This window comes from Naumovozyma castellii, chromosome 2 (assembly GCF_000237345.1).
Source record: "Naumovozyma castellii chromosome 2, complete genome".
Taxonomy (NCBI): domain Eukaryota; kingdom Fungi; phylum Ascomycota; class Saccharomycetes; order Saccharomycetales; family Saccharomycetaceae; genus Naumovozyma; species Naumovozyma castellii.
In genome coordinates, this window is record NC_016492.1 from 1585724 (window position 1) to 1613175 (window position 27452).

The following is a 27452-nucleotide window of genomic DNA, read 5'->3' on the forward strand; positions in this document are numbered from 1 at the left end:
TATAGAGAGGAACGTTTCCCTAATACTACATTTGCGATAGATTTAAAGGGATTTCTCAGCAATCTGCTCAAATTCTTTTCCCAAGGCAAACTTAACCTGATCTAGAGTCCATCTTTTATCTAAATCAGCAATCAAGCATCCTTCAACTGCGGAAAATAAATTTTGAAATTTGAGTTTCCCATCAGTTAAAGGTATACTTGAACCATTATTACAAACTTTTCGTAGAGCATCCTTGTCAAACCTACCTTCAGTAATTAGTTGACGCAGTTTCATTTCAAAGTCATGACTGAATGGAAATCTACCAACGAGCATAGTATACAACATGACCCCCAGGGCCCATACGTCAGCAGCTGGACATAAAGGTGACTCCTTTAATAATTCAGGGGAAGCATATGGTAAAGATCCAATTTGGGAAGATAAATGAGGGCCTGATATAGTCTCTTCTTGCTCATTTACATGAAAACCAAATGTTTTTTGGAGGGATTTAGAACTATTGGCTAGTTCACTTACCTTTTTGATTGGTACTGCATTTAATGACGCCGGTCGATATTGTGTGAGTGATCTCATTCCTGAAACTGCACCTTCAATTCTTTTAAGTTTCTCTTCGCTGGCTTTTTTTGCAAGATTGGTGCTTGTTAGGGCGGGACCGTAATACCGTTGCTTCCGTTTGGAATATATCTCCAATTCCGTATCGTCATGAGTAAATTGTCTATTTTTGGTTATTTTTTGTAATTTAGACTGTTTAGATGTGGCAAAAATACTTGAGTTTGATTTAGATTTCGGTATTGAGGGGTACTTTGTGATCTTTGTGTTTTCTTCATTTAGTACTGATATCGTCTCTACTTCAGAATCAGAAGCTGTCTCTAGACATTCTTCATCTTCACAATAACCTTCTTCTTCTTCATCGTCGTCATCTCCTAAATTAGTGGCGGTATCCTTTGACAGGACACCAAAATTGCGACTCATACCAAAATCACAAAGAAGCACTTTCCAATTACCTACAGCCTTATCTTTTTTCAGAAGACAGTTTTCCAATTTAACGTCACCATGGCATATTGATTTGGAATGCATATACTGTAAAGCAGAAACAACCTGTAATCCTAGAAAAATCGTAAGTTCACACCTCTTGCTTAAAGAAATTTTAGAGTTGCTCATATGTGACCACGAAACAGCCAAATCGTATAAATTACCATCATTTATAAACTCTGTGAGACAATACATTGCATAAGACTCTTCAAATTTGTAGTTCAAAAGGGGTAAAATATTCTCATGCTTTAACTGTTCCCAAATGGAGACTTCTCTGCGGACATGTTTCTTCACATTCAAATTCTCCTTGAATCTGACAATCTTCATTGCCCTACGTGTCCCACTTTGTATATCGCTACACTCCCTAATGGAACCCCAAGCACCAGCTCCAATTGCCCTACCTAATTTATGATCTAAAATTACATTTCCCACAGCATCAGGTCTAGTTAGAGTCAGTCCATCAGTATTCATATCACCGTTTACCGAGGACGGTACAGTGGGTGAAAAAGTGCTTAAAAATTGTGAAGCAATCGAACCATGTCTTGATCTTTTCATGTGCGCTGCTTGCGGTATTGCTACACTAGATGGACCAGATCCAGGTATGGGTTTCCGTTGCAATGATGTGTTACTTGTCGTCCTTTGTAACATGAATTTTTTTATTAGTGACATTATTAATTTATAGTCTTTATTTGGAACCAATTCGATGATTTCCCGTTTCCTTCGAGAATAAGGTAAATCGCAGAAATCTCCTGGTAATTTTGTAATTAACTTTCCTATCTCATCTGGACCCATCTCCAACTCAGTAAAAACTGATAACGTACTATCGGGTAAGAATGTCAATGAGGATGAGGCTGAGTCATAAGATGTAGGACGCGACGATATTCTCTTTTCCCTTCCTTTCAAACTTCCAAGTTTAAAGGTCTGTAAAAAGGAGCCTGCATTAGGGACAGTAGTGCTGTGTCCGTAAGACATCCTCCTTTCGATTTCTAGCGCCGATGGAGGAGTAAATAAAGTTCTTTTTCCTGGCAAAGGAATGGGATCCACTTGAGAATGAGTAGATTTAAAAGATATTGGCTGAGCTTTATGATATTCTTTGTCTCTAGCTATTTTGACCATTTCATTTTCCTCTTCTGGAATGTCTTCTTCTTCATCACTAACGCTCATGCTCCACGAATCATATCTTGATAATTCAGTAGTCACACTGGGTGCACCAGAAGTTACTGGTATTTGTGATCCTCTTTGATGATTCTTTTTAATTATGTTGGTAGTGGATGAAGAATATGATGGACTGTCTTGTCCATGCCTCCTTAAATTATGCCGCTGACTCTTCTTAGTTGTTTGTCCCATCTCAAAATCTGATAGTAGTTGGTTGTAATTTAGATTTGGAACATATTCGTTGACTGTTGAGTCTTCTAGGACTCTTTCAGGATTCGGATTAGATTGCTCACGGTTATTCTCATTTGTACTTGTATCTTCTGCACTTGATCTCATCAAGGTACCCCTCGATAATAAGGCCTGGTCTAGTTGGTAGATCCTTCTTGGCTTAAAGTATAACGTGTCATTACTACCATCCTTATCTACATCATATCCATCAGAATTATCATAGAACTCTGAAACATTGCTGTCCTCCCTGCGAATTGGTCTATTTGAACTTGGTTCAATGGTATCTTGTCTAATGTCCTCTACATCTTTTGGAGAATGTGTATTGTCTCTAATTCCCATATTTCGTTTCTGTGAGAAGAGAAGTCTCGCCTAATGTGTTGACTTTTGCTTTAATCTGAACTCTAGGGATGGACTCTTAAAACACAGAAGAAAAATACAAACGTGGAACGATAACTGTTAATAAAACTTGGTATCTGTGTTCTTCCCTGCTGTGCACAGGAATAATGTCTAGTAAAGATTAGATAACCTTCAGTTAATGTGGTTACACTTTTCTTCAACTAGGGAAGCTGAATGGGGTTCATCGCTATTTCCATTTGTACTCCGCTTCATCGCACACGGCGGAAAACACTATAAAGATGGATTAACAATGAGATAAAATATGTAGCTGAATCTTTTAGCTTAGATTATATAAAGTTTTATGCGATCCTTACTTTTATCTACTGAAACAGTGCGGAGGTTATTTAGTTCTCTTGTAGACCTTATTCAAGAAAGCAGTCAATACATCGCCTTTAAATCCACGAGATTCATCAATTCGTGAGATTTTCTCCTTTAATTGTTGGGCAATCCCCTCCTCATAATCCTCGTAATATTTTTGCAATTGCAAATCATAGAAGATCTTCCTACATTTTTCCTCAGCGGTTTTATTTTTCTGACCGTAATTATCGTCCAAAACTTTCCTCTGTTCACTCGTAGCCAATTCTAAAGCTTTATTGATAACCCAAGAACATTTGTTATCTTGAATATCTGTCCCAATCTTACCAATTTGTTCTGGAGTACCAAAGCAATCTAAGAAATCGTCTTGGATCTGGAAGTATTCACCTAATGGAATCAATACATCCTGAGCCTGCTTCAAATCTCTTTCATCGTTAATACCAGCCATGTGCATGGCTAATGCGACTGGTAAGTAAAAAGAATAATATGCGGTTTTAAAAGTAACAATAAAAGAGTGCTTCTTCATGCTAAACTTCGAAAGATCCACTTTATCTTCAGGAGCAGTTATCAAATCTAATAATTGACCTAATTCCGTTTGGAAAGTGACATCATGAAATAATTCCAATAAGTCGACATAATAACTCTCATTTCTAAAATGCTTCTTTAAGAGAATATAGATAGCTGCTTCCAGCATAAAGGCATCATTGATGGCAACGTCACCCACATTCTCGACTTTATACCAACAAGGTTGACCTCTTCTGGTAATTGATTTATCCATCATATCGTCGGCAACCAAGAAATATGCTTGCAGTAATTCGATGCACCATCCTAACAAAGCAACCTTTTTATATTCTTCTTGACTCAATTCAGATACACTCTTGTAGCCTTTCAAAATAGCATAAGTATCCACAACAGAAAGGCCACGATTCAATTTCCCCCCTGGAGTATTGTAATTCAGCGAATTTTCATACCATGTAATGGCTTCTTGTGGCATACCATATTGAGCAAGAACTTGTTTCAATTCAACGACTAAATCAGGGAACTCTTTCAAAAATTTATTTCTATTATCTTCTTTGGACATGTTTGTTTGTTATTTGATTCAATTGATTTAAGTTAGGTGAGTGGCTTGAAACTGAGCTGAAATGGAGGAGGTGTTCTCTGTTATACTCGAATATATTTACGTCAAACTAAGTGTCTTGTTTGCTTTTATCGGTTGTTTAAGCGTATGTCGTTTGCTTCGTTTAATTCCTGTTCGAAACTCCACCGAGGCATATAGGAAAAAGGGCGAAATTAAGAAGGAATAAGCTATAAGACACTCATAAATAGGCATTAAAAACACGTAACTGTCACTAGGGTTATTTTGTTATATTAAGTTCATTTTTTGATCTTACTTCATTTTATTTTGAGGAAAAGCTTGTAAGCGGTGGTTCTAACAACTTCCCTATTTTACTTATGTCGAATCTCCGAAATGAACGATAGATGAAATGATAAAATACAGTTTAACTAATGAATTTAATTTATATCACATCAAGGCTTAAAAATTATATGCTATACTAAGTTATTGTCCTTCAATTGCTTGAATAGAGAAGGTTCTATGTATTTCTCTAAAGATGGCCCATCATTTGACATGAATCCTTCGTTGGAGATACCCTTCCGACGTCTGGTTTTCATAACAAAATCACGACTTAGACTAGAAATTGGTGCTGGTTTCAATTTGGGTATTGGTGCCTCTTCATTCAAAACATCACCAGGAACTTTTCTCCAAATCTTATTCCAGAATTGTAATTGACACATTCCTCGTCCATTTGTTGTTAATCTGAGATCTATCTCAAACCCAAGTGATTCGATCACAGGAATCTGACCTCTGACTTCTACTAATGGAGAACCAACAATCTTTTCTGTTCTAAAAATTTTAGCACCCCGTCTTTTTTGGAAGAGCTCATCAACTATTGGTAATAAGACAGCGTCTATCACAATATCGACTTCATAGATTGGCTCCAACAGGATAGGAGCTGCAGTCATCAATGCAACATAACACGCCTTCCGTACTAATGGGATTAATTGACTACCTATATCCCCCTCCACAGTTGAGTCAATAGTTAAATTCAATAATTTGAACTGTACTCCGCTAATATTCTCCTCTGTTAATGGTCCTTCTCGGATTGCCCAATAAAACCCTTGCTTAATCTGTTTCTTATATTTATCCACTACCGCTTTACTTGTTTCAGCCGACAAAGTATCATCTACTAAGACATTCGACTTTTGGAACGTCCATACGTTTCTTGCCGCTAGTGAATCCCATCCATATTCTGATCTTAACCTCTTTGATAGTTTTCTTGGATTATTAAATTCATCATCGCTAATCTTACCTTTCGATAAAGCTGTAACCAATTTATGGTCAAGAGGCATTGCTCCCATGCTAATAGACACTTTGTCATTCCATGAAAGTACCGGTATGGCTGCAAATGATTCATTAGCGCAGCTTTCTTTAAATATCGTCAGAGGATTAGATATCTTAATTTCCATTTGGCTGTAAACTTCTCTCAAATCGTATAATAGGCAATCAAGATATAATTCACCAAGACCAAGTACAACATGCTCACCAGACTCTTCTACTTTGATTGTTACACCTGGGTAGTATTTATTTATCTTATTTAGCCCGTCTAGTAGTTTTGGAAGCTCTCTTGGAACTAAAGGTTGAATGACAACCTTAAAGATTGGAGAGTTTATGTAATCCAATGGCTTGAATAAGTTTAAAAATTTGTCATCTGCACCATATAAGGTAGCTGATTTTGTAAAAGCTTCAGAAATTCCCTTTACAAGTACTAGTTGACCTTTATGGGCTTCTTGCACGGGATATAAGTATCTCCCTCCTAAAAGGGCGATCTCTGTGATGACACTTGATGCATATTCTGATTCCTCAAGGTCGTTCTCTTCTCCACCAGCGATTTCACTCAGTTCAGAATCTATCACTTTGATTGACATTCCTAGCTTTAAGTCGCCATGATAGGAACGAATTAATGTCCATTCTGACCCGTCGTAATCGATGTTCTTCAGAGCGTGCCCAAAGAATTGTGTGGATTTCATATCCATATCCTTTTCTTTCGTAAGTAAATGATCTAATTTATGAAAACAATGTTGAGGTGATTGCCCATCTCTCATAATGGACTGCACCAGTCCATTTTGTGTTTTAAACACATTGCTGAGGACATATTTAAGCAAAGGTTGAGGATCATATTTGAAATATTTCTCTTCTAATTCGAATTGAAAATCTTTCAAAAGCAAAGCTTTTAATTGACTCAATTCACCTGATAAAGTATGTGTGAATAGTTTGTAAAGTGGGTTCAAAATGAATTCCACAAACGTGGGAGTTTCTGTTCCAACACAAGTTGAAAATTTACCTTTATGGAAATGTATATTCCCCCATAATCTTGCAATAAACTCAGCTACATGATCGCTCGGTAGATTTTTTGAATAATAGTATTTAACAAACTCCTCAATGGTAAAGGTAAAACCTAATTTAGTAGATGCAAAGATAATATTGCCTAATTCAGGTGAATAGGATTCTTTTGCAAAATCGTTTATCTCTTTGACGATATGGTTTAATTTGAGGTATGCATCCTTTGGTGGTAATTTCAATTCTAATATCAATCTATCTATTTTGTTAAGGACAAAAACCATTTGCAGCTTATTTTTTCGACATTGTTTAATTAGTTGCTCTGTGACAGATGTGACGCCTTCAACCACATCAACACATATAACAGCACAATCTGTTGCGGTAATACACACCGCTGTCTCGTCAAGGAAATTGACGTGACCGGGAGAATCTAGTAGATTCAATGCGACAGTCTTCGAATCTAAATCAGTAGAAAGGAAAGTAATACCATTTAATTTTATGGAAACACCACGCTCTTGTTCTTGCTTTAAATTATCTGTGTATCTCAATTGTTTCCACCCTAATTCGATGTTTTTAGTCATGTGTGGTAAGCACTTATGCGATTCCACCACCAATAAATCTGTCAAGGAGGTTTTCCCCGAATGTAAAGGTCCAATAACGCAGACATTTCTTATTCTTTCGGGTATTTGGAGCATTCCATTTAAATATTCACGATCGAAATTTGTCTTAGGAATATTTTTACGCAATTTAGTGAATATAGTATGTTCACGTCCATCGGAACGAGACACTTCTGGTTTGACTATAGGCTCAGAGAGCGATTGAGTATTCTCGGTTTCAACTAAGATTTCTACGTCGTTTCCATACGTTTCCTGTAGTGTGCTTCTTGTTAATTTTGTAGGAAATTCAGTTGTGTCTTCATTCTCACTCCCATCAACATTTCCATCTCTAAGAGCTAAATTTGTTTCTTGATGCTCATCTAATGAGATTTCGTCTTCTGCATCGGAATCAAAAGGATCCTGACCTACCAAGTTCCCAAATTCATCAAATAAGTCTTCATCCATCAGCAACGACTTGTTCTGTTTGTCTTTATAAATTCTCTATCATCCAAAGGGTCATTTTATGCCAAAAGTGTAGGTTTTTTTCTTCTCAGTGAAATTTGTATTCGGGCGGTAAAAACGTAAATATATGCTAGTTTTGACTAGAAGGATTTGGATAAGCCACTGTAGTCTACAAAAGGCCAGATAAAACAGATCCATTCTATACAGTAAGGCTATATTACCCATATTAATTACATATACAAAGTTATTACATGGAAGATGCCAGACTATAGACTCCTGTCGCATTCCATAAGGGAGAATATGCCTACATTCCACCCTGATGAGTTTTTTGATAATATCCATACTATAATTCATGAAGAATCAGACACTGATGAAGTTGAAAGTGTAGAACATTTTAAATATAACCAAGAGTTGGATAAGTCACTACTTTCGAGGAGCTCCGTTGTTGGGTTAGGGTTTGGTTTAATGAGTCCCGTTTTAGGGATGTCCACTAGTATGGCTATCGGATTGATTAATGGTGGACCTGCTACGATTCTTTGGGGGTTCATAATTTCAGGAATCTGTATTTGGTTCTGTTCTTTATCTTTAGGTGAAGTAGTCTCCAAATTTCCCATGGAATTACATGTTAGTAGTGCGATGTTGGCCCCTAAAGATGCAAAATTGATATGCTCTTGGTATACTGGATGGTTAATGTTACTGGGTAATTGGACAATGAGTACTAGCATCACATTTGCTGGTGCGCAACTGACGATATCATTGATATTGATGGCCAAATCTGACTTGATTGCTGAGAAATATATGATTGGATTTACTGTTATTATATTTTATTTGGTGGTGACCCTGGTCGGATTAATTAATTTGAAGTTTGCCAGATTTATTGAAACAATCAATAAAGTATGCGTCGTTTGGATTATTTATGCAATTTGTGTTATTGATATCCTTTTATTAATATTTCATCAGGGCAAGTATCGTTCGTTAAAATTTGCATTGTTTAACTTCGATAATAGTTTGTCAGGATACTCTAATTTTTTTGTTTCTTTCATTATTGGATTCCAACAATCAAATTTTACCTTGCAAGGATTTAGTATGTTACCGGCTTTGGCAGACGAAGTAAAAGTTCCTGAAAAGGACATTCCACGTGGTATGTCCAATGCTGTATTATTATCAACATTTTCAGGTATTATATTTTTAATCCCCATAATGATTATTCTTCCAGATTCAGATAAATTGTTTTCCAACAATCAAATGTTGCCAATTGTAAATATTTTTACTCAGTCAACACATTCCAAGATTGTATCACTATTCCTGGTTTTATCCATACTTGGTAATCTATTCTTTTCTGGAATTGGATCCATTACTACAAGTTCAAGAGCAGTTTACAGTTTTAGCAGAGACCATGCTATACCGCATCATGAGCTTTGGACATTTGTTAAACCAGAATCACAATCTAAAGTTCCAAAAAATTCCATCTTATTAAGTATGGCAATTTCGTATTTCCTAGGAATATTGGCGTTATTTTCCACAGCTGCATTTAATGCTTTTATTGGGGCTGCAGTCTTATGCCTATGTTCCGCCACATGTATCCCGTTGGTACTAGTGTTATTTAGAAGGAGGAGGATTATACGGAGTGCCCCAGTTAAGATCAGGTATAAATTGGGTTGGGCTGTGAATATAATATCTATTGTCTGGTTGATATTGTCAATGATTTCTGTTTGTTTCCCACCCAAGATCCCGGTAACTTGGGGTACTATGAATTATGCATTGATTGTCTACGTTATATTTTTAATTGCCATCACAATAATGTACTTAAAGTGGGGGAAATATAATTTCAAGCTACCTTTGATTGATGAAGATAAGATGGTGCCAATAGGAGCACATGATAAGATACCAATGAAAAAATACACTAAAGTTGAACAAGAGGAGCCTGTAGCTGATGATACTTCTGTTGTTATGTATGATATTGAAGCTGAAAATCCATTTGAACCATCAGCCACCAATGTATTATCAGATGATGCTGAAGTATGGGATGGTCCATCAGAGAACACTGAAGGTCGTGCTGAAGAAACATCAAAGGACAATAATGAAACGAGTAAATAAATGAATTTCAAGCTTGCATGAGAATACTATATAGACATATAACGTTAATATATAAATTGTTATATTATGGAATTTGATAATTTCTTTTTCTTCAAGTAAATAAACTACTAGCCAGGATCAACATAGCACCAGTGCAGCACCATTTCAAACAAGTAGTTCCGGAACTATGGTTCTGTTGGATAACTTCTTCGTCCTCACCTTCATGGTGATGATGTCCGTCACTAAACCCAACACCAGTCTGAAACATTTGTAATCCAATGACTAATAAGAAACCTGCGGTAATACTCAATAGTAGATCTAAATGTGGCTCTTCACCAGTAGGAGAAGTATGATTTTTGAAAATTAAATAACCAATCAATGCACCCAAGGGCTGAGATCCACCACCTAATATCGTTGTAATTAAAATGGCAATCCATTTACTCTTAAAAGCAGTATAAAACGGTAAAGTCATGGCAAAACCTTCCACAAAGTTATGAATCGTTAAACTCAAGAAGATGGAAAGTCCCAATGAGGAGGGATATTTCGATTTATTTGTATAATAAATGATGAACCCCTCTGGGAATTTATGTAAAGTTAACACCAGACATGTTTGCATACCAATGGAAAGCAATTTGGAGAAGGGGGTCTCCAGGTGATGATGATGGAAATTGGATGCTACACTTTCTCTGTGAGTATTTCCATGAGAAGTGTCTGTTGTTAATCTATATGGTGAAGGTTCAAAGAAATGGACAGAGTTTGCGTCTTCATCAGTGATTGTATCGGAATTGGAGCGGTGATTAAGCGACTTTATTCCTGAATCCATCATAAATTTGGAACGATACAACGATAGATTTTCTAAATCGTAACCAATATTGTTTTCCAAGCAACGAACACCCGTATTTGAATTTGCTGTGAGGTTTGACGTTGTTGGAATTATATTATTGTCGTTAAGAATCGAATTAGTCGATTTGATACTAAGTGAAGAGTGAAGAGCCGTTGGGACACAAGGAATTGTTTCCGATTTTAACAGCGGAGTGCATAGATGCTTATCACAGCAATCTCCAATGACATCTGTGTTTCTATTTGAGATTAGGTCGATAAGTGAAGTCTGATGATGGTGATGAGAGGTTTGATCTTCCAGATCTTTATGGCTAAGTAACGGTTGATTTTCCGTAGCATTGGTATTGTTGGTGCCTGGAACATATTGGCCGTTGTAAGTGGCATCATTGTCGATGACGGTATGAGTATGTTGATGATTATGATCCAATTCGTCCGAACTGGAAGCGATCTCATCTGTATGTTCATGAGAACAATGGATCAAAGATTCACTAGCGAATGCATGAACGACGTAGTTTAAAAATAAACTTGTGCAAATACCACCTAAAAATCCAAAGAAAACGGTATACTTATTATCATTATCCATTTCTGGTAGCATCTTGAATAATGAAGTGGTAATCATCGATCCTGCACTAAGGGATAGTCCATAGTTAACCAACTTGGAGTTGCTATGTTGCTTCGTCTTGAACAGAACGGATAACAATGGAACACAAAGACTGCCCAGGATACATAACAACGATGATATCAGGGAGTAGAATAGCCATCTAGGAACCGTAGCCATGACTGTCATAATGATGTTCCTACTGGATTCGGATTCTAAATTTGGATCCACGGAGAAAAGATGCTGCTATAGTCAATGATTCAAACGAATAAGATGTCTCTAGTGTATGCAAGTTGTCAACCTATGCTCTTTGCTTTCTTTGCAATTGCAAAAGGGTGTCAAGATGAGTGGAACTGTTGTTTAAGACGAACTAATGTATTCTATTCTTCTTGGCATGGATGCCATCGCGCACTACGTACGGGTCAAGCAATGAGGTATCTACAAGGTCATGAGAGTAACACTGACTGGTCTATCGAGATCAAGAACCTGTCTTCTCTCAATTGTTCTATGCGATGAGGACCTTCCAGCGTAAACGAGAGGTACACACAGTACATACAGTAGCAATACCCCCTGTCTCCTTGCTCCCTTTCCCTATAACCATGGATTCGTTACCACAACGTTAACCACCGAAACAAAATTCGCGCATCGTCAACGTAAAATATAAGAACAAGACAAGTGGACATCGATGACTAGCTGATCCTCCGGCACAGAACAGAACACCGCAGCTTACTTGGAAAAGATCTGACACACTGTTGTACTGGAGTTGCTTTGTTGCTGCTGGAAGACAAGATCAAAGTTATCGACGACTGTGAATTACCTTGGACCTGAACTGTACAGTACACATATGCTTTAGTGGTGCCTGTGGAACAAATAAGTAAGGTAAAATAGCACAAAAATAATTCATTGAACGAATAGAAAATAAAAGTGATATTGTTCTTACAATTAAGTGTTTATTCTGCTATTGGTATTTCTTTAATTTTGAATTTATTGATTACCTCTGGATTATAATCACTGAACTGCAAAGTTCGGAGCTTCTTGCTCAAAATATTAATTGATTCTTATAGTGGACGAAGTTCACAGTCTACTCATACTTAACCAACAATGTTAGGGACTTTACTCCGAAAGGGTACCATGTCTGTTGAAAAGAAACCCTATGCACAGGAGAATTCATCCAGAAAATCCAATGCGTCATCTGTGTTGGCCAATGTTTCTGGCTATGGAAAGGCAACCACAAGTACTACGAATATTGCTGCCGGTGTCTATTTGGGGTCGGTCTCATCTACAGATCAACGTCATGAAATAATACCAACCATTTCCCCACCAATTATAGATCACATATTAGATGAATTGAAATTTAAATTGTTTGGATCTAAGAGTATTCCTTATATATATAATAACCCAGTAATCACGCCATCTTTCTCACATCTTCAAACTCCTTCTTCGATAACTTCCAGGAAAGGTATCTCTACCAATAAACATGATGGAACTGGATTTACCGCCAATACATCCAATAATGCAACCACTTGCGCCATCGATTCTAGCACCTACGATTTTAGACTTTTAATTGCCGAAGAAACATGTCAAATGGCATGCGTTAACAATTATAAGATATCATTAGATTATACGCATTCCAAGAATTCAAGTATTGAACAAATACGGCAAAATGAATTGAAACAATATATTTTCGGATCTCCTATTAGATCATCAGATTCATCAATTCAAAATGACAAGGTGAGAACTATTCCAAATTCAAACTTCCTCCTGATAACAAGAATTTTCTATCTAAATTCTATTTCAAATAGATTGGCAATTACTCTTTGCGTTTCAAAATTTTTATTGCCAGTAATCTCTGAAATGTGGTCTCAAATTTCTTATTCGTTGAATGAGATTCAGAATGTGGTTCTATCCATGATTTTGAAAAGGAACACTGGAGATACTGAAAACGAAGATGAAAGTATTAATGATGGCTTATTACCAACAAATTTAGATTCAAATTTGGAATTTGCTAAGGAAATAGATTTCATTATCCAGTTACTAAATACAAAAGTTATGCCATGTTTAAGATCGGTGACAGAAATTCCACGTTTATTTCTTTATCCTAGAACTTTTAACGAATTTGTTGAATCATGGTTTAAAGATGTATTTAGCTGGATTGAAATTAAGGACGGCCCAAAATTAGGCTTCTTACCAATCCTGTTATCCAAAATCGTTTGTTGTTATAAAGATTCTATTGCGGATTCTAGAACAACAAGGATTGTTGTATTATCTGGAAATATGGTTGTGGCAAATAAACTTCTTTTTATTATTGGTGGTTTATTAGAACCCAAGTATAGAGGTATAATAAGCTCACATGATAATACTAATAATGATGAACTGAAAGATTTGGAAATGCATTTGTCATCAATGACTACAAGAACTCCATCGAGGGTCTCCACTCCAACATTAACGTCTTCTGAGACACGAACAGATAAAGAATTTCCAAATGTTCAACCAACAAACCATACCCTAATAACTAATAACCCATCTCAAAGACTTGTTAATATCATGGAGATCACAGATACTGATGATGATGATAAAATTGACTCTAATTTAATTCCAACGGTAACTCATAAAGCAAAACCTATAACAGCCCCTAGAAGGGGATGGACCATCCCAACACAGCGTAATACATACAGCTCTGTTTCATTATCGTCGAATGATTCCTCATTAGGTGAAGTGATTCAACCCTCTTCTTTGAAAAGTAGTGAGAGTTCATTACATTATTTATCATCCTCCTTGTCTAGCCATCCTGGCTCGTATGGCTCATGGTTTAATAAGCGACCATCATTATCACAATTTATGCCACAGAGCCCCTCCGCGAAAACAAATGATTCTAATGAAAGAGTGCCTACATTACAAAGAGTGACAAGTAATACATCTTTACATCAGTATAATGTTATACCTCCATCTCCTGTACAGGCACCTACTTTGAGGGGAACTACTTTGACACCGCAACCATCTCCATCTATAAGTGAATATGATGAATACCCATGGTTTGGAACTTCTTCAGATTCCTTACGTACGGATTTAAATACCATGAATAGTAGTACTACTAATAATAATTATGTTGGTTTTGGAAACAATAATACTATGACAAACATTTCAAATAGAAAAATTAATTCACATGGGTTCCCCTTGAAAGACGTGGAAATACAAAGAGACTGTCAAAGAATCAGTCAAAAGGAGATAGTGGATAATGCTTTTAATAACATATGTCTTTCTGGGAGAAAAGAGGAGCACAAAATTGACCCCGCTGATTCTTATCATGCAGCTGTGTTAGATGTTGATGTTGATGAATCAATGTACCCTGCAAAATCAATGGAATTAATGTCACGTTATACCACATATTTGCCACATTTTAATCCCTGGTTTAGATTACAAGCCATTCCCATTGCAGTTGATTCCGAAAATAAAGTCCTAAATTCTATGAAGAAAGATTTACAAGTGGATAACGAGATTGCTAGAAGCTTGATCATCTCACTACGAACAAGAGAAATTAAGGAAGTTTTCATGAAGAAAGATATATATAAGGGAGGAATGGCAAGAAATAAACACCCCTATTGCTTGAAACAGAAAACTAAGAAAGTCTTTAGCGGTGGTAAAATAGGTGCACTTTCCGCAGAAATGGAGGATTGTATAACTCTTGTGGAATTATCAATAAAGAAGGCTATGTCACTGTATGAGGATAACGAACTCAGTATCGCTGAAAGGGATAGGCAAGTGTTATGCATATATTCCTCTATTCTACAGTACACAGAAGAGATATGCAAGGACGAATAGGCTCTCATTACCATAATATATTCATCGACGGGCTGTTCCGTCAATCTCTGTAAACTACTATATATATATATATATTATTTAATTGACTCCTATGATAACGTAAGCACGTCTTATTGTTTCCTCGGGTGACGTAATTCTAAGGCGAGTCTGCAGCCCAGAAAAAGAAAAGCCCGAGAATTTTCGAAAAATTAGTTTCCCTCGAGGCGTAGTCAGTCAACGATCGTTGCTACTAATGTGCTCTCACTTGCTCAAAAAGGGCTTGGCTTCTCTCATGCTACTCCTATCTACTTTTCCTTAAAAAGAAACCTCCAAGAAGTTGTTAGTGTTTTCGTCAATCTTTTAAGATCTTCATATCAAGAAACTTACAACTAATAAAACGAACAAACACAAAAATGCTAACTAATTCCATTGCCGTGTTATCCGTAACCGCACTCATGGCTCAATCTGCCATGGCCGTCAACGCCTACGATAAGATATCGTTCGCCAACGTTGGGTTCGCAGGGACTTTCCAATCGGTGAAGAAGATGTCCAACATTTACGATAATAGTACATGTAAGTGTGAAGTGGAAGACAGACAGTGGTTCTCAGGGACAAACGCCCCCTTGGCAGACTACTTATCAGTCCATTTCCGTGGTCCTCTTACTTTAAGCAAGTTTGCATTTTATACTTCTCCACAATTTGTTATTAACGATTCATCATCTTCAGATTGGACTCGTGGAGCTTACTATGATGCTTCTTCTCAAACTTCATCAAATGTCACATTTTTGACTAAAGCAGGTAAGAACTCACCATGCCTAGGGAATGCACTTTCTTACGCTAGTACCAATGGTACTGGAAGTGCTAGTGCAGCTACTCTTCTAGAAAGTGATAACTTAATCTCTTCCGATCAAGAATATAGTATTTTCTCTAATGTTTCATGTCCAAAATCAGGTACGGGTAAGGGTTGCGGTGTGTATCGTGATGATATTCCAGCCTATTATGGGTTTGGAGGTACCACTAAGATGTTCTTATTTGAATTCGAAATGCCAGTGGAAACCCAAAAAAATAGCTCATCTTTTGAATATTACGATATGCCTGCCATTTGGTTATTAAACGACCATATCCCAAGAACTTCCCAATATCCAAATAATGCTAACTGTTCTTGTTGGGCTAGTGGTTGTGGGGAATTTGATATTTTTGAAGTCATGAATGGTACCGAAAGAAACCATCTATATTCTACTTTCCATACTTTCCAAGGTATTGAAGATTTAGGAACTGGTATTCAATCATACGGTTATATTCCAAGAGATACTTCCAGTACTATGAGAGGTGGTGTCATTTTTGACTCAAATGGTAACACTGTCACTTTTGTTTCTAACTCTACTACTTTTGATGACAGTTTGACTGTATCTTCCATTAATTCGCTTTTTATCTAAATTTAGCTCTAATGAAAGTTACGCCACTACATTGATGACGATTCCTGCTACTGCTCCAACAACGACTTCCAAATCAAGTGGGTTCGCCTTAGTGGGTAAGCTAAATGGATTCTGGTATTATTCCATCACCATTTTGACTGCTTTCGTTCAAATGGTTATAATGTAAGCTACTCAATGCAATATCTTGTTTCTCCCTTCATTTCCACAAAAAGATAAATACATATATACTGGACATTATTTATGCAATATGCCTAGATACCATTTTTAACATATTCAATTGAGACTGTTATAAAGTTAGATCTTTTTTTCTTCTTTTTTTTCTGTTTACTATAGATATCTTGTATTGTTTTTTTTCCTACTTAGCGCTTACATAGAAGCGTCATTGCCGTTTGGAATCTCATTGAGACACTAATTAGGAAACTATTAAGAAAAATTTTTCCTAAAAGAAACAATGCAACTATTATCTACTTTCCCAATTATGTGAAACCTCGGAGATGAGTTGTATTATATTCTGTTTCAACAAGTTTCATAATGCTTTCCCCCTTGTCGCTAATATAATTACAGCATTATAAAGGGACTAGCAATATAATCAATCCAAACAGAATCCAACTTTCCTAAGGACAGATTCAAACACTAAAATAAAACCAAAAACCCACAAAGGAAAGCTCAAACAATGTCCTATCAATCTACGATAATAGGACTTAGTTTCCTTGCGGTACTTTTATTAATTCCGCCCCTAGCTTGGCATTCAAGTACAAAAAATATACCTGCAATAATTTTAATAACCTGGCTATTAATAATGAATATCACGGGTATAGTAAATGCAGCAATATGGAGTGGTGAAGATTTTGTAACAAGATGGGATGGTAAGGGATGGTGTGACATTATTATTAAACTTCAAGTGGGCGCCAATGTCGGACTGTCATGTGCCGTCACGAACATTGTTTACAATCTACATGCCATTTTGAAAGCTGATAGCGTCTTACCAGAGTTTAATTCATGGGTAAGAATTACAAAAGATTTAGCCATAAGTTTAGGGACTCCCATTCTCGTCATGGCATTATCTTACTTAATACAAGTGTTTAGATATGGGATTGCTAGGTATAACGGTTGTCAAAATTTATTATCACCTACATGGGTGACCACAGTACTATATACTATGTGGATGTTAATATGGTCTTTTATTGGTGCAGTCTACGCTCTGCTGGTTCTGCTCGTCTTCTTCAAAAAGAGGAAAGATGTAAGAGATATCTTGCATTGTACAAATTCCGGCTTAAATTTAACAAGATTTGCTAGGTTATTGATATTTTGTTTCATCATTGTTTTAGTAATGTTCCCCTTTTCTCTTTATTCATTTATCCAAGATTTAGAGCAGGTTGGTGGTAGTTACAATTTTAAAAGTACGCATTCTAAGGCTTTATGGAATGTGATAATAAAGTTTGACCCAGGTAAACCAGTTTACAATATTTGGCTATACATACTAATGTCATATTTGGTATTTTTAATATTTGGATTGGGTACAGACGCCTTAAGTATGTATGGTCGCTTCTTAAGAAGGATAGGACTAGGTTTTATTATTGATTCAATCCATATATTTATTCAAAGAAATAGAGAAAATCGTGTGGGACAATTATTAGGCAAGATGTCAGCTGGTACAGAATTTCAAAACTTGGGATCTTCTGACGAATATGGTGATAAGACAACGATGTTTAGTGATACTGACGCAACATCACCAAGCTCGCAGCAACATTTTATCGTTGATTATCGATTGCCAAATGAAAGGAGAAATAGATCTAGACGCAAAAGAAATGATATAGATAGTTTCCTTGATTTAGAGAATAACTTTCCTTCCAATGACAATGTTGAAATTGCAGACAGCAGGTATGTTCCCTTCCTTTCAAATTCATACGATGATGAGGACGAACAAATTTCGTTAGATGGGTTTTCAAAGATCTCTATTGGACCATCAGATAAGAAAAATACTACAACATTTGAAACTTACTCTCCAATGTCAACTCTAGAAAATGGAAGTTCAGAACAAAAGGGTTCGAGCACTCTAGATGAGTTATCAAAAGTAGACTCTCAAGAAACAGAATTGGAATTTCATTTTAAAGTAATGAAAAAAGAGGAGTCTGATTGAATATCTCATTGTATTATTCCCATTTATAATTTAACTACATTCATATAGACACTTTAGAGCCACAGTACCATATTATATTTACTTGATTTTACTCAGATATTTATTTTAGTATTTAATTAATATTACCTTAATGCTTTTTTTAAGGAGGCTGCCAATTTCAGATTTTTGGGCTAAACCAAAGGAGACTCTTTCCTAGGTACTTGAGGCTGCTTTCTTCAGTTTTTCTCTGTGTGGCTTCTTTAAGTTCCCTAGCTTTTCCAAGTTAAAGACAACCAGCTAGCATTGAGATAATAAAAAACTTTTCCTTTAAGACACCATCAGCTCATTATTTTAAGATGAAATATAAAATCATTCAATGGCCAGTCAACTCCTCAAAATATATTGAGAATATCTCTTAAAAATAGGTTAAGCGACTTAAGCTCGACTGTCCAACTTTCCGTATTAAGCGAGGACCTTTTTAGTTGGAAGCGCTAACGTAATCTTAACTGAAAAGCATCTGTAGTGCAAGTCAACAACGTTTAAGGGTTAATCTGCCTTGGGTAAGAGGGGATAAGCCATATTCAAAGAAGTCAAGGAGTAGATACGCTGAAGTAGAGATGGATACCTCAGTTTATAATCATGCCCTTGAGTTATGGGTGAAAGCTGATCTTTCAAACTTGCAGAAGGAACTAGACAGTAATATTATTGAGGTGAAGAATAAAGAAACCAAATCCTTAGAATCTAGAAAGTTCCTAGCTACTGAGACAAAGAAATTTAAGAAATTACAAGGTGATGAAAAGTTAAATCAAATAAATAAGATCATCAAGCATTATCAACACGAAGTTGATGACTTGACTCAAAGATCCAAATTCTCTGAACAAATCGTTATTGAAATATATTCAAGAATGTCAGAAGCTCCAGATCCTAAACCGCTGTTGCAGAACTCTATTGAGAAATTGAGTAAAGTGGAGGATAATAAAGAACTGAAAGAAAAAATAACGGTCTTAGAAGATAAACTGGCAAAGTATGCTGATTATGAAAACTTAAAGTCCAGATTATTGGATTTAGAACAAAATTCAGCAGTTACTTTATCAAAAAGACTTACCGCTAAAGAGCAAGAGTTATCGTCAAAGTGGGAAGAAAAGCAAAGAAACTGGAAAGAAAGAGAGAATGAATTAAACAAGAAGTTAGTAACCCTACAGACTAACAATAAGTTACTGGAAGACAAAATATCTAAACAAGTAGATATAGAAGAGCCAACTGAAAATACGAAACCAAACGCAGATACAAATAAACCTTCTCAAGACGCGGCTTCATCGACAAACTCTACTAAATCTGCAGCTGAGTTTTCCTTGTTGGTACAAGAATTAGAATCGGCACAATCTAGAATTTTACAATTAGAAGAACGTAATGAAACATTAAATGGTGAACTTTCCAAGGCCACTAGCACTGAAGAAAAAGAATCCGTATTGTACACTAAGGACTTAAAGATTAACGAATTAGAGAGTGAAAATGCATTATTAAGCGCATCCTTTGAAAGAGAAAGAAACAATCTTTCTAACATCAAGACTGAACTTCAGGAAGAGATATCACAATTGAAAAATGAATCCACTTCTGTTAAATCAGAATTAGAAACAGTGAGAAGAAAGTTAAACAATTACTCGGATTATAATCAAATAAAGGAGGAATTATCGACCTTAAAGAAGATAGAATTTGGAGCAGATGATAATGATAGTGAGGAAGAACTTGTCATTGTTCATGGAACGGAAAGTAGTAAACTAGAATCTTCATTATTATCAGCCAATAAGAAGTTACAATCAAGTTTGGCTGAATTAAGAGTTGAAAATATCAAAAGCATCGAAGAAAATAAGTCACTAAAAGAGCATTTAACTGAACTTAATAAGAAAATCGAGAATTTGGAGAGTTTAAACTCTAAATTAGAGCTTGACTTAGAAAGGTTTGATGACATTGACCAGAAATTCAACGATAATGCAAGTATGATATCAGGAGTAACCCGCCAAATGAATAACCGAGGAGAACATGTTGGGAGGTTATCACCAACAAGTTCAATCGTTGGTATACCAGAAGATGCTGAATTGACTACCTCAAATAGCGCATCCATTCTTCCTATTATTACCAAACAAAGGGATAGATTCCGTACAAGAAATATGGATCTTGAGAAACAACTAAGACAAGGGGTTTTGGAAAGAACAAAAATGAAAGCAGACATGAGTAAGCTAAAAGCAGACAACAGCAAATTATACGAACGTGTCAGGTTTTTATCAAGTTATAAACCAGATTCTGGTAAAGCATCTGTGACAATTCAAGATAGCCACGACACGGAAGCTCAATATTCAAACATATATGAGGAGTCATTACATCCACTAGCAAACTTTAAACAGCAAGAACTAGATTATTATAAGAGGAATAAATTATCTGTCCTCGAAAAGTTATTTTTGACGTTTGCAAGAGTCATCTTACAAAATAAGGCAACAAGAGCTGCGTTCTTATTTTATTGTCTTGCCTTACATGGATTAGTTTTCCTAATGTCAATGTACGTCATTAATATAAGCGGTTATATGACACCTGAAGTGGGGATTGTTCAAACGACAACTTCAGCTACATCACATGGTTCTGATACACATGCTGCTGCTGCTGCCGCCGCAGTTAATCAACAATTACTAAATGATCTTCCTGCTGGATTTCAATAATAGTTATTTAATCATTATATAAATAATAGCACGTATAAATACACTTGTCCCAATATACTTCTCGTGTGATGATAGTTACTCCTCATAAGAAAAAAGGTAAACGGTTGAATTTAATACAGTAAAAGGAGATTTAAATGAAATTATGTAAATAAACGTATATTTGTAATATAATATTATAAATTCATTTTTTAAGCGGAGATACGCTTTTGAGCAGCGATTCTACCTCTTTGTCTGGAAGACAATCTGACGACCTTCTTTTCAGTAGCCTTTTCAACGGCTTCTTCTCTTTCAGTAACGACCAATTCAATGTGAGATGGGGAAGATTCGTACTTGTTAATTCTACCGTGAGCTCTGAAAGTTCTTCTTCTTTGCTTTGGAGCTTGGTTAACTTGGATGTGAGAAATGTACAACTTGGTAGCATCTAAACCCTTAGCCTATAATAAAAAAAAATTCATAATTGTGAATTTTAAAGTTAGTAAAAGTGAGCTTAATTGAATAATAAGTAGATCATGTTAAGGAAAACATTGCTTTTCATCATATAAAAACTTTTATTACATCATAAACAATAACGGGTATCGTAACTGATAATTTACGTTCTTCAAATTTTGTGCTTGTATGTAACGATTGGATTTAGAGAATTACTATCATGAAGGGAGGATTTTATTTGGTGTCTCATACATTGGATTATATCAAAACTTTCTTTCCTCCTCTCTTTTATTGAAATGTTGTTGGTCTGTTTCCTTGAAATAACATGTATCATGATCTCATTTGGGTTTCTAATAAAATTAAAAAAAAAAACATACTTCAGCGTTGGCAGCAGCATTTTGTAGTAAGCCTTGGACGAACTTAACAGACTTGGCTGGCCATCTAGCCTTGGTGACACCGAATTCCTTACCTTGAGCAGTTCTACCAATAGAAGAGTTAAATCTTCTGAATGGAATAGCTCTTTGGTGGTCCAAAACTTGATCCAAATATTTTTGGGCCTTGGTCAATTCCCAACCGCTGACAGCTTGAGCAGTTTCTCTGGTGTTCTTGAAAGAAACACGCAAGTAGGAACCACGAGCAGAAGCAGACTTAGCTGGGTTTGTGGAGGTAGCACCGTATCTAGCCATTTTTCTATTTGATAGTTCTTGTAGATCTTCAATGAGTTCAAGGCACCTTTAATAATCAATGTTTTTAAGCTATAATTCAGGTATATTTTACTGGAATTTTCCAACTGGGAACTGAATAGAATCGCTATCCATCGACGGGTAACCTCCTTTGCTAGGCTCTTTGCAAGGATGTCGTCTGTTCCCCAGGGAGAGACTAGAAAGAGACGTCCCAAGCACAATGCCCAGTGGAGAGAGGATGTCTAGGCAGAGAGAGTTTGGGTTGCTCAGCTTACCACTTCCTGCCTAGCCTCTGGGAAGCAGTAACGGACTCAATAGTAAGCGAAATCCGAGATTATCTTGTCGGGGCGAAAAATAAATTTCGAATAAAAATTTGTTCTGAATAAAAATGATTAGGTGTATACTGGGATATGTACGGATGTTGAAGTCACAATATTCAGAAATATAGTTGCTTGAACAATTACGTATGTCATTAATGAGAATGAATATATGTGTTTACTATAAAACTAAAATTGCTCAGGCAATACCAGCTTGTAGACATGGTCAGCCAAAGCCATGTTTGTGAATTCCAGTAATTGGTGCTCCCCCTTCGTGTCAATGAAATAAAGACCGGTTCTCCCCAGTCTCTTTATACCACCCAAACGGCCTATTAATTCACTAGATGTTTTGTTTACGCCTACTTTCGACAATATTTCGAATTTAGCAGCAACTCTTGCACCTTTATATTCTTGAGAGTATATATTCGCATATCCTACTTCGTTTACCTCCCATATTTTGTCCACACGAACGTGATGCTTTATCTTCACATTCGTCAAGAGTAAAAGCGAATTAACTTGAGAGTCCTTTTCTGATTTCAATTGCTTTAGATCGGTCTGGTGAGTGGGTGTCCCAGAAGTTTGTTCACTTAAAACAGAAGATTCTGTTGATGAAAGAGTTCTAATTGTACTTGAATTAGATATTATAGCCGGTAAGTTACCATTTCTACAATGATCTAAAATATTCAGCAAGCGATCTGTTTGTGTGTAACGGATGGTCAACAAAGGTTGCCTTTCTGTAAAAACACTCGAAAGAATATCTGCCTCGGGAATCTTGATTTGAATATCCCGAGCTGTCGACTTATCACATCTCCAACCTGTCGTAATCTTTGCAACTAATTGACATTCATTTCGACTGGCATCTTGGTGAATTATAAGTATGGCTTTGTTACTCTTTCTTGATCTTAAAATAGTCAGATAGAGATTCTCCTTTCTTAAAATTTCCCAAAGTTTACCGTTCCATGATGAAACCTTAGCACTGTCACATTCAAATAATGGCACAAAGTCATCTACTGAAATAATGGAAGACGTTGATAAGAATTCCTTTTCAGCCTTATAGAAACGCAATGATCTTGCTGATGACGGAGTGCTCAGAGTCGGTGTATCAGTGAAAGTGGTAAGCGAGCTTGTGTTTGAATTAGATGTATCAAGTGTTAGATTCTTTTTATTCTTGGAACTAAATAAACTCAGTAGCGAGGTGGATTTTCGACGATAAAGGGAAGGCTTGTAAGTATCTGCTGTTGGATTAAAACTGCTTTCAGTATCATCGTCCTCCCCATCACTATGATCATGGTCTTGATTACAATTACTGTCCTCCGACAGTATACTTTCTAAATCGCCTTCAACAATATTTCTGCTTAGAGTTGTAGCGACCTCCCCCATGGCAAAATCTTGAGAGACAAAATTGAATTCTTCGATGCCTGGAGATCTTTGAGTTAACTCGGGTGATATTTCAACCTCTAGAGATTTGTCTAACACTAATAATTCATTGTAATCTAACGATTCCATTGTTTTCAACGAAGTAATAGACATCTTATGGTTCAGACTTTCAGGAATACTAATGTTAGAGTTCGACATCAAAGATGGTTCCCCACTATTCTCATGTGCAATTGTAGTCAACGAAGAGAGTGGACTTTGTAATGGTCTTGATTTATGAAGTGAAAATCCTCTATTGGAGTTGCTTGGTACAGAAGTAATCGATTCAGTAGATGATTGAGATTTTAGTTCGAGTGCAATACCGGTAGTCTCACTTGGTCTAATTGTATTTAGCTTATCAAGCTTTTCTTTAAAACTGTTATATCCTCTAGATTTGGTTAAAACTGACCTCGTTCCTTGGGAGGCCAAAGGCGGTATATAGTTTGGATCGAAGAGTCTATGAAAACAAAGTTTCCAATAAGTTTCCCATTGAATCATGTCAACACACACTAATTTTAAGTTAACATTATTACCAGTTAGTGTCCTTAATTCAATACCAGAGTCAATGAACCCAATAATACCCAAATCTGATTCTCTAATTGTTGAGAAGAGTAAAGTTCTTCCAAGATTCAATAACTTCCAGTTACCATCACCTAAGTTCTCCAACAAATGCTCTGTTACAGTGAGAGAATAGGGTAGCTCACCTGAATTTATCTTTAATAGGGCTATTTCACCAGTTGAGAATTCTAGAATTTCTATCAGGAGATCCTTATATTGGAATTTTGGTAAATCTAGCTTGAAATAGGAACGATTAACTACGAGTGAAAAATCAATTAATGGTGGTGATATTACAGCATGAGAGTATGATAGCAAATCTTGCACTTGATCAAATTTAATAATGTTACAATTGGAAAGATTATAATTGGACTTGAATTGGCACTCGAACGAATGCAAAAGTGTTTGTAAATTCGTCGATTGAAGGATGTAGCATTCATTGGTCTCTGCCAGATATGTGTAAATTCCAAAAAATTGAGTTAGAAAGTCTGCTTCTGATGTGGAACGGAATATGGGAAGCTCAGGGTCTAATATTAAATTCATCGCAGCTGATAAAACACTTTTGTATGCATTCAGAAGGTCTAAATTTTCAAAAAGTCGAGTTACTGCTGCTTCTGCATCTGTCGTAGAGTTTAAATTATTGTACATTAGCATATGTCTTGCCATTATGAACTCGAGAGCCCTTGAGATTAAAGTCAGCTCAGCATTCAATTTCATCATAGGGTCTAGTAGAGAACTTTGAGGGGTTTTTGACCTTTTACATTGCATGTGTAATCGTTTAATTGAGATATGTAAGGATTCCTCTCTCCTTCTTAACACTTGAATAGCTGACATTTTTAGTTACACTCCCTTGCAATGGTTTAATTGAAGTTGGAAGGAATTGAAATTGATGTATGATAAGTGAACTTAGCCAAATATTGAATAGTTTCCTCTTGGTTGAAGATGGTGTCTGCTAAGAGAAGTAAAATTCACTAAAACGGTTTAGGAGACCCTTTTGAGGTAAGTGAAGTATCCATTGTTCAAACTGACGCTAATTGCGTTCCATGCAACTATCCTTTGGGGGAGTCAACTTAGAAAAAAATTCTTACGCGTCAGCTCATTTACGCGACGCGTAAATTATTGTTTAAGCTAAGGCCAAAAACATACGACTGTAAGTTTTGTTTATGGAAACGAGAAATGGAATATTTAGTATTTATGTTTTGCAAATAGAGATATAGTTAATATTTACGGATATGATCTTTCAATATCACGCTCATGTAGCGTCATATTGTCCTCCTCGTATTCTTCTTCGTCTTCATCTTCACCTTCACTTACCATCATATCATTAGCGTCAATATATGCTGTAACCTTCTTATTATCAAGCTCAATATTTTGTAAGTATCTAATGTAGATTGAAACAATAATGGTAGAAACCGATGTGGCGATCAATGCATAACAGCCTCTCTCGAATCGAGGAACCATTGAAGCGGCGTAAAATAGGATTGACCACCATGCATTCACTGCACCTGAAAACATATTCATAGATGCTAGGACCACAGCACGTTCTTGAAGATCGTCATGACAAACACTGTTAGCCCAGGCAAAGAATACGGACTGACCAGCATATGCTACACCACCAAGGTATTGTGCTGTAAACATGACAGCGCTATTCAAAGGATTAGCCCGAATCATAATGGCAACGACACATAGAATTACAGAGATAAACACTGCCACGTGCCAATGCCTCGATTTGGGGATACAGGACATGTAAAATGCTGATAGGAGGGTAGATACAATACCAACTGCGTAAATACCAGATGGGAAATTATTTCTATTCGATAAAGAATAATTCTGGTTTTGTAGCCATAAAGCAAATGTAGAATTTGAGGCAAAACTTAAATTTTCACCACCAAGAACCCAAACAAGAGAAAAGAACCACCAATGCCACCTTTTCAAGACTCTTGGAATCACTGACCAATCTAATTTCGTACTCTCATCTCTTGCAGGAAGTCTTCTTCTAGCGTATTGTAGTTCTTGTTCAGTAAATATATACCTAGTCATGGAAAATTTGCTTGAACTGCTCGTATGATCTGGGACACCTGGGAAGAAGATTAGACCGTAGATGGAAATTGGGATGGTGATACAAAAATCAATTATGAATAACCATCTCCAGCCTTCCAAGTTTCCAACACCATCTAAACGAGTATGAATGGCAACTTGCATGAACCCACTAAATATTGAACCGATTAGACCACTACTTGTAAATATTGCACTTCTAAGTGGCAATTCATCTTCTTTATACCAGGATCCTAATATTAAATGGGTACCAGAGAAAGTACAACTTTCGAATAAAGCTTGGAAAAATCTAATAGCGCAAGCCTGCTCGAATGACGTTATTTTGAACATTCCCAGAGTCAGTAAACCCCATGAAAATGTACAGAAACTGAGCCATAACCTTGGTGGGACAACCAACAATATTAGATTATTGGGCAGCATACCAACAACGTACCCGACCGTGAAGCATGTTAAAGTGACATTTAAATCGTCCTTTTTCATATTCAAATCCTCCTTCATCCCAGAGACATATGCATTGTTAAACCCAACACGATCCACGTAATTAATCCAATATTGTAAGCATACAAATGATAAAACAAAGACATCAATCTTGAATAGTAGGAACCTCTTATTTATTTGCTTCTTTTCCTCGGGTTCCTGTGTAGAAACCACGTCTTGCTTAGTGGCAACTACTTCTGGAGTTTTAATCATTACCATCCTTGGCCTAGAAGTCCTTTCTTTCCGTTCTGGTGTTAAAAGTCCCAAAGGTCATCGAAACATATATATATATCATTAGTTTCAACAAGATTCGGCTTGGCGGCGCATTGACAGAATGGCAATCACATGGCCCTTTGACTCATAATACACATTA

General features: G+C 36.3%; 12 protein-coding genes across 12 annotated transcripts; 5 read left to right on the forward strand and 7 right to left on the reverse strand.

The window, feature by feature from the left end:
- Window positions 1-42: 42 nt before the first annotated feature.
- Window positions 43-2748, reverse strand: NNK1 (protein kinase NNK1; the record flags this gene model as incomplete). The annotated part of the gene is made up of 1 exon (XM_003675239.1): window positions 43-2748. One exon carries the CDS (start codon window positions 2746-2748, stop codon window positions 43-45), a length of 2706 nt encoding a protein of 901 aa, XP_003675287.1.
- Window positions 2749-3145: 397 nt separating this feature from the next.
- On the reverse strand, window positions 3146-4201 carry ERG20 (bifunctional (2E,6E)-farnesyl diphosphate synthase/dimethylallyltranstransferase; the record flags this gene model as incomplete). The annotated part of the gene is made up of 1 exon (XM_003675240.1): window positions 3146-4201. One exon carries the CDS (start codon window positions 4199-4201, stop codon window positions 3146-3148), a length of 1056 nt encoding a protein of 351 aa, XP_003675288.1.
- Window positions 4202-4668: 467 nt separating this feature from the next.
- Window positions 4669-7578, reverse strand: SNU114 (U5 snRNP GTPase SNU114; the record flags this gene model as incomplete). Its single annotated transcript, XM_003675241.1, has 1 exon — window positions 4669-7578. The coding sequence occupies one exon, from the start codon at window positions 7576-7578 to the stop codon at window positions 4669-4671; it is 2910 nt and encodes a 969-aa protein (XP_003675289.1).
- A 255-nt stretch (window positions 7579-7833) lies between these two features.
- Window positions 7834-9672, forward strand: TPO5 (Tpo5p; the record flags this gene model as incomplete). The annotated part of the gene is made up of 1 exon (XM_003675242.1): window positions 7834-9672. One exon carries the CDS (start codon window positions 7834-7836, stop codon window positions 9670-9672), a length of 1839 nt encoding a protein of 612 aa, XP_003675290.1.
- A 91-nt stretch (window positions 9673-9763) lies between these two features.
- Window positions 9764-11278, reverse strand: ZRT3 (Zn(2+) transporter ZRT3; the record flags this gene model as incomplete). The annotated part of the gene is made up of 1 exon (XM_003675243.1): window positions 9764-11278. One exon carries the CDS (start codon window positions 11276-11278, stop codon window positions 9764-9766), a length of 1515 nt encoding a protein of 504 aa, XP_003675291.1.
- Window positions 11279-12190: 912 nt separating this feature from the next.
- LST4 (Lst4p) lies at window positions 12191-14908 on the forward strand (the record flags this gene model as incomplete). The annotated part of the gene is made up of 1 exon (XM_003675244.1): window positions 12191-14908. One exon carries the CDS (start codon window positions 12191-12193, stop codon window positions 14906-14908), a length of 2718 nt encoding a protein of 905 aa, XP_003675292.1.
- Window positions 14909-15300: 392 nt separating this feature from the next.
- TOH1 (Toh1p) lies at window positions 15301-16323 on the forward strand (the record flags this gene model as incomplete). Its single annotated transcript, XM_003675245.1, has 1 exon — window positions 15301-16323. The coding sequence occupies one exon, from the start codon at window positions 15301-15303 to the stop codon at window positions 16321-16323; it is 1023 nt and encodes a 340-aa protein (XP_003675293.1).
- A 673-nt stretch (window positions 16324-16996) lies between these two features.
- On the forward strand, window positions 16997-18463 carry STE3 (Ste3p; the record flags this gene model as incomplete). Its single annotated transcript, XM_003675246.1, has 1 exon — window positions 16997-18463. The coding sequence occupies one exon, from the start codon at window positions 16997-16999 to the stop codon at window positions 18461-18463; it is 1467 nt and encodes a 488-aa protein (XP_003675294.1).
- A 596-nt stretch (window positions 18464-19059) lies between these two features.
- Window positions 19060-21153, forward strand: COY1 (CCAAT displacement transcription factor COY1; the record flags this gene model as incomplete). Its single annotated transcript, XM_003675247.1, has 1 exon — window positions 19060-21153. One exon carries the CDS (start codon window positions 19060-19062, stop codon window positions 21151-21153), a length of 2094 nt encoding a protein of 697 aa, XP_003675295.1.
- Window positions 21154-21341: 188 nt separating this feature from the next.
- RPL17A (60S ribosomal protein uL22) lies at window positions 21342-22265 on the reverse strand (the record flags this gene model as incomplete). The annotated part of the gene is made up of 2 exons (XM_003675248.1): window positions 21342-21587; window positions 21957-22265. 2 exons carry the CDS (start codon window positions 22263-22265, stop codon window positions 21342-21344), a joined length of 555 nt encoding a protein of 184 aa, XP_003675296.1.
- Window positions 22266-22768: 503 nt separating this feature from the next.
- On the reverse strand, window positions 22769-25381 carry RBH1 (Rbh1p; the record flags this gene model as incomplete). The annotated part of the gene is made up of 1 exon (XM_003675249.1): window positions 22769-25381. The coding sequence occupies one exon, from the start codon at window positions 25379-25381 to the stop codon at window positions 22769-22771; it is 2613 nt and encodes an 870-aa protein (XP_003675297.1).
- Window positions 25382-25771: 390 nt separating this feature from the next.
- Window positions 25772-27298, reverse strand: FEN2 (Fen2p; the record flags this gene model as incomplete). Its single annotated transcript, XM_003675250.1, has 1 exon — window positions 25772-27298. One exon carries the CDS (start codon window positions 27296-27298, stop codon window positions 25772-25774), a length of 1527 nt encoding a protein of 508 aa, XP_003675298.1.
- Window positions 27299-27452: the final 154 nt, after the last annotated feature.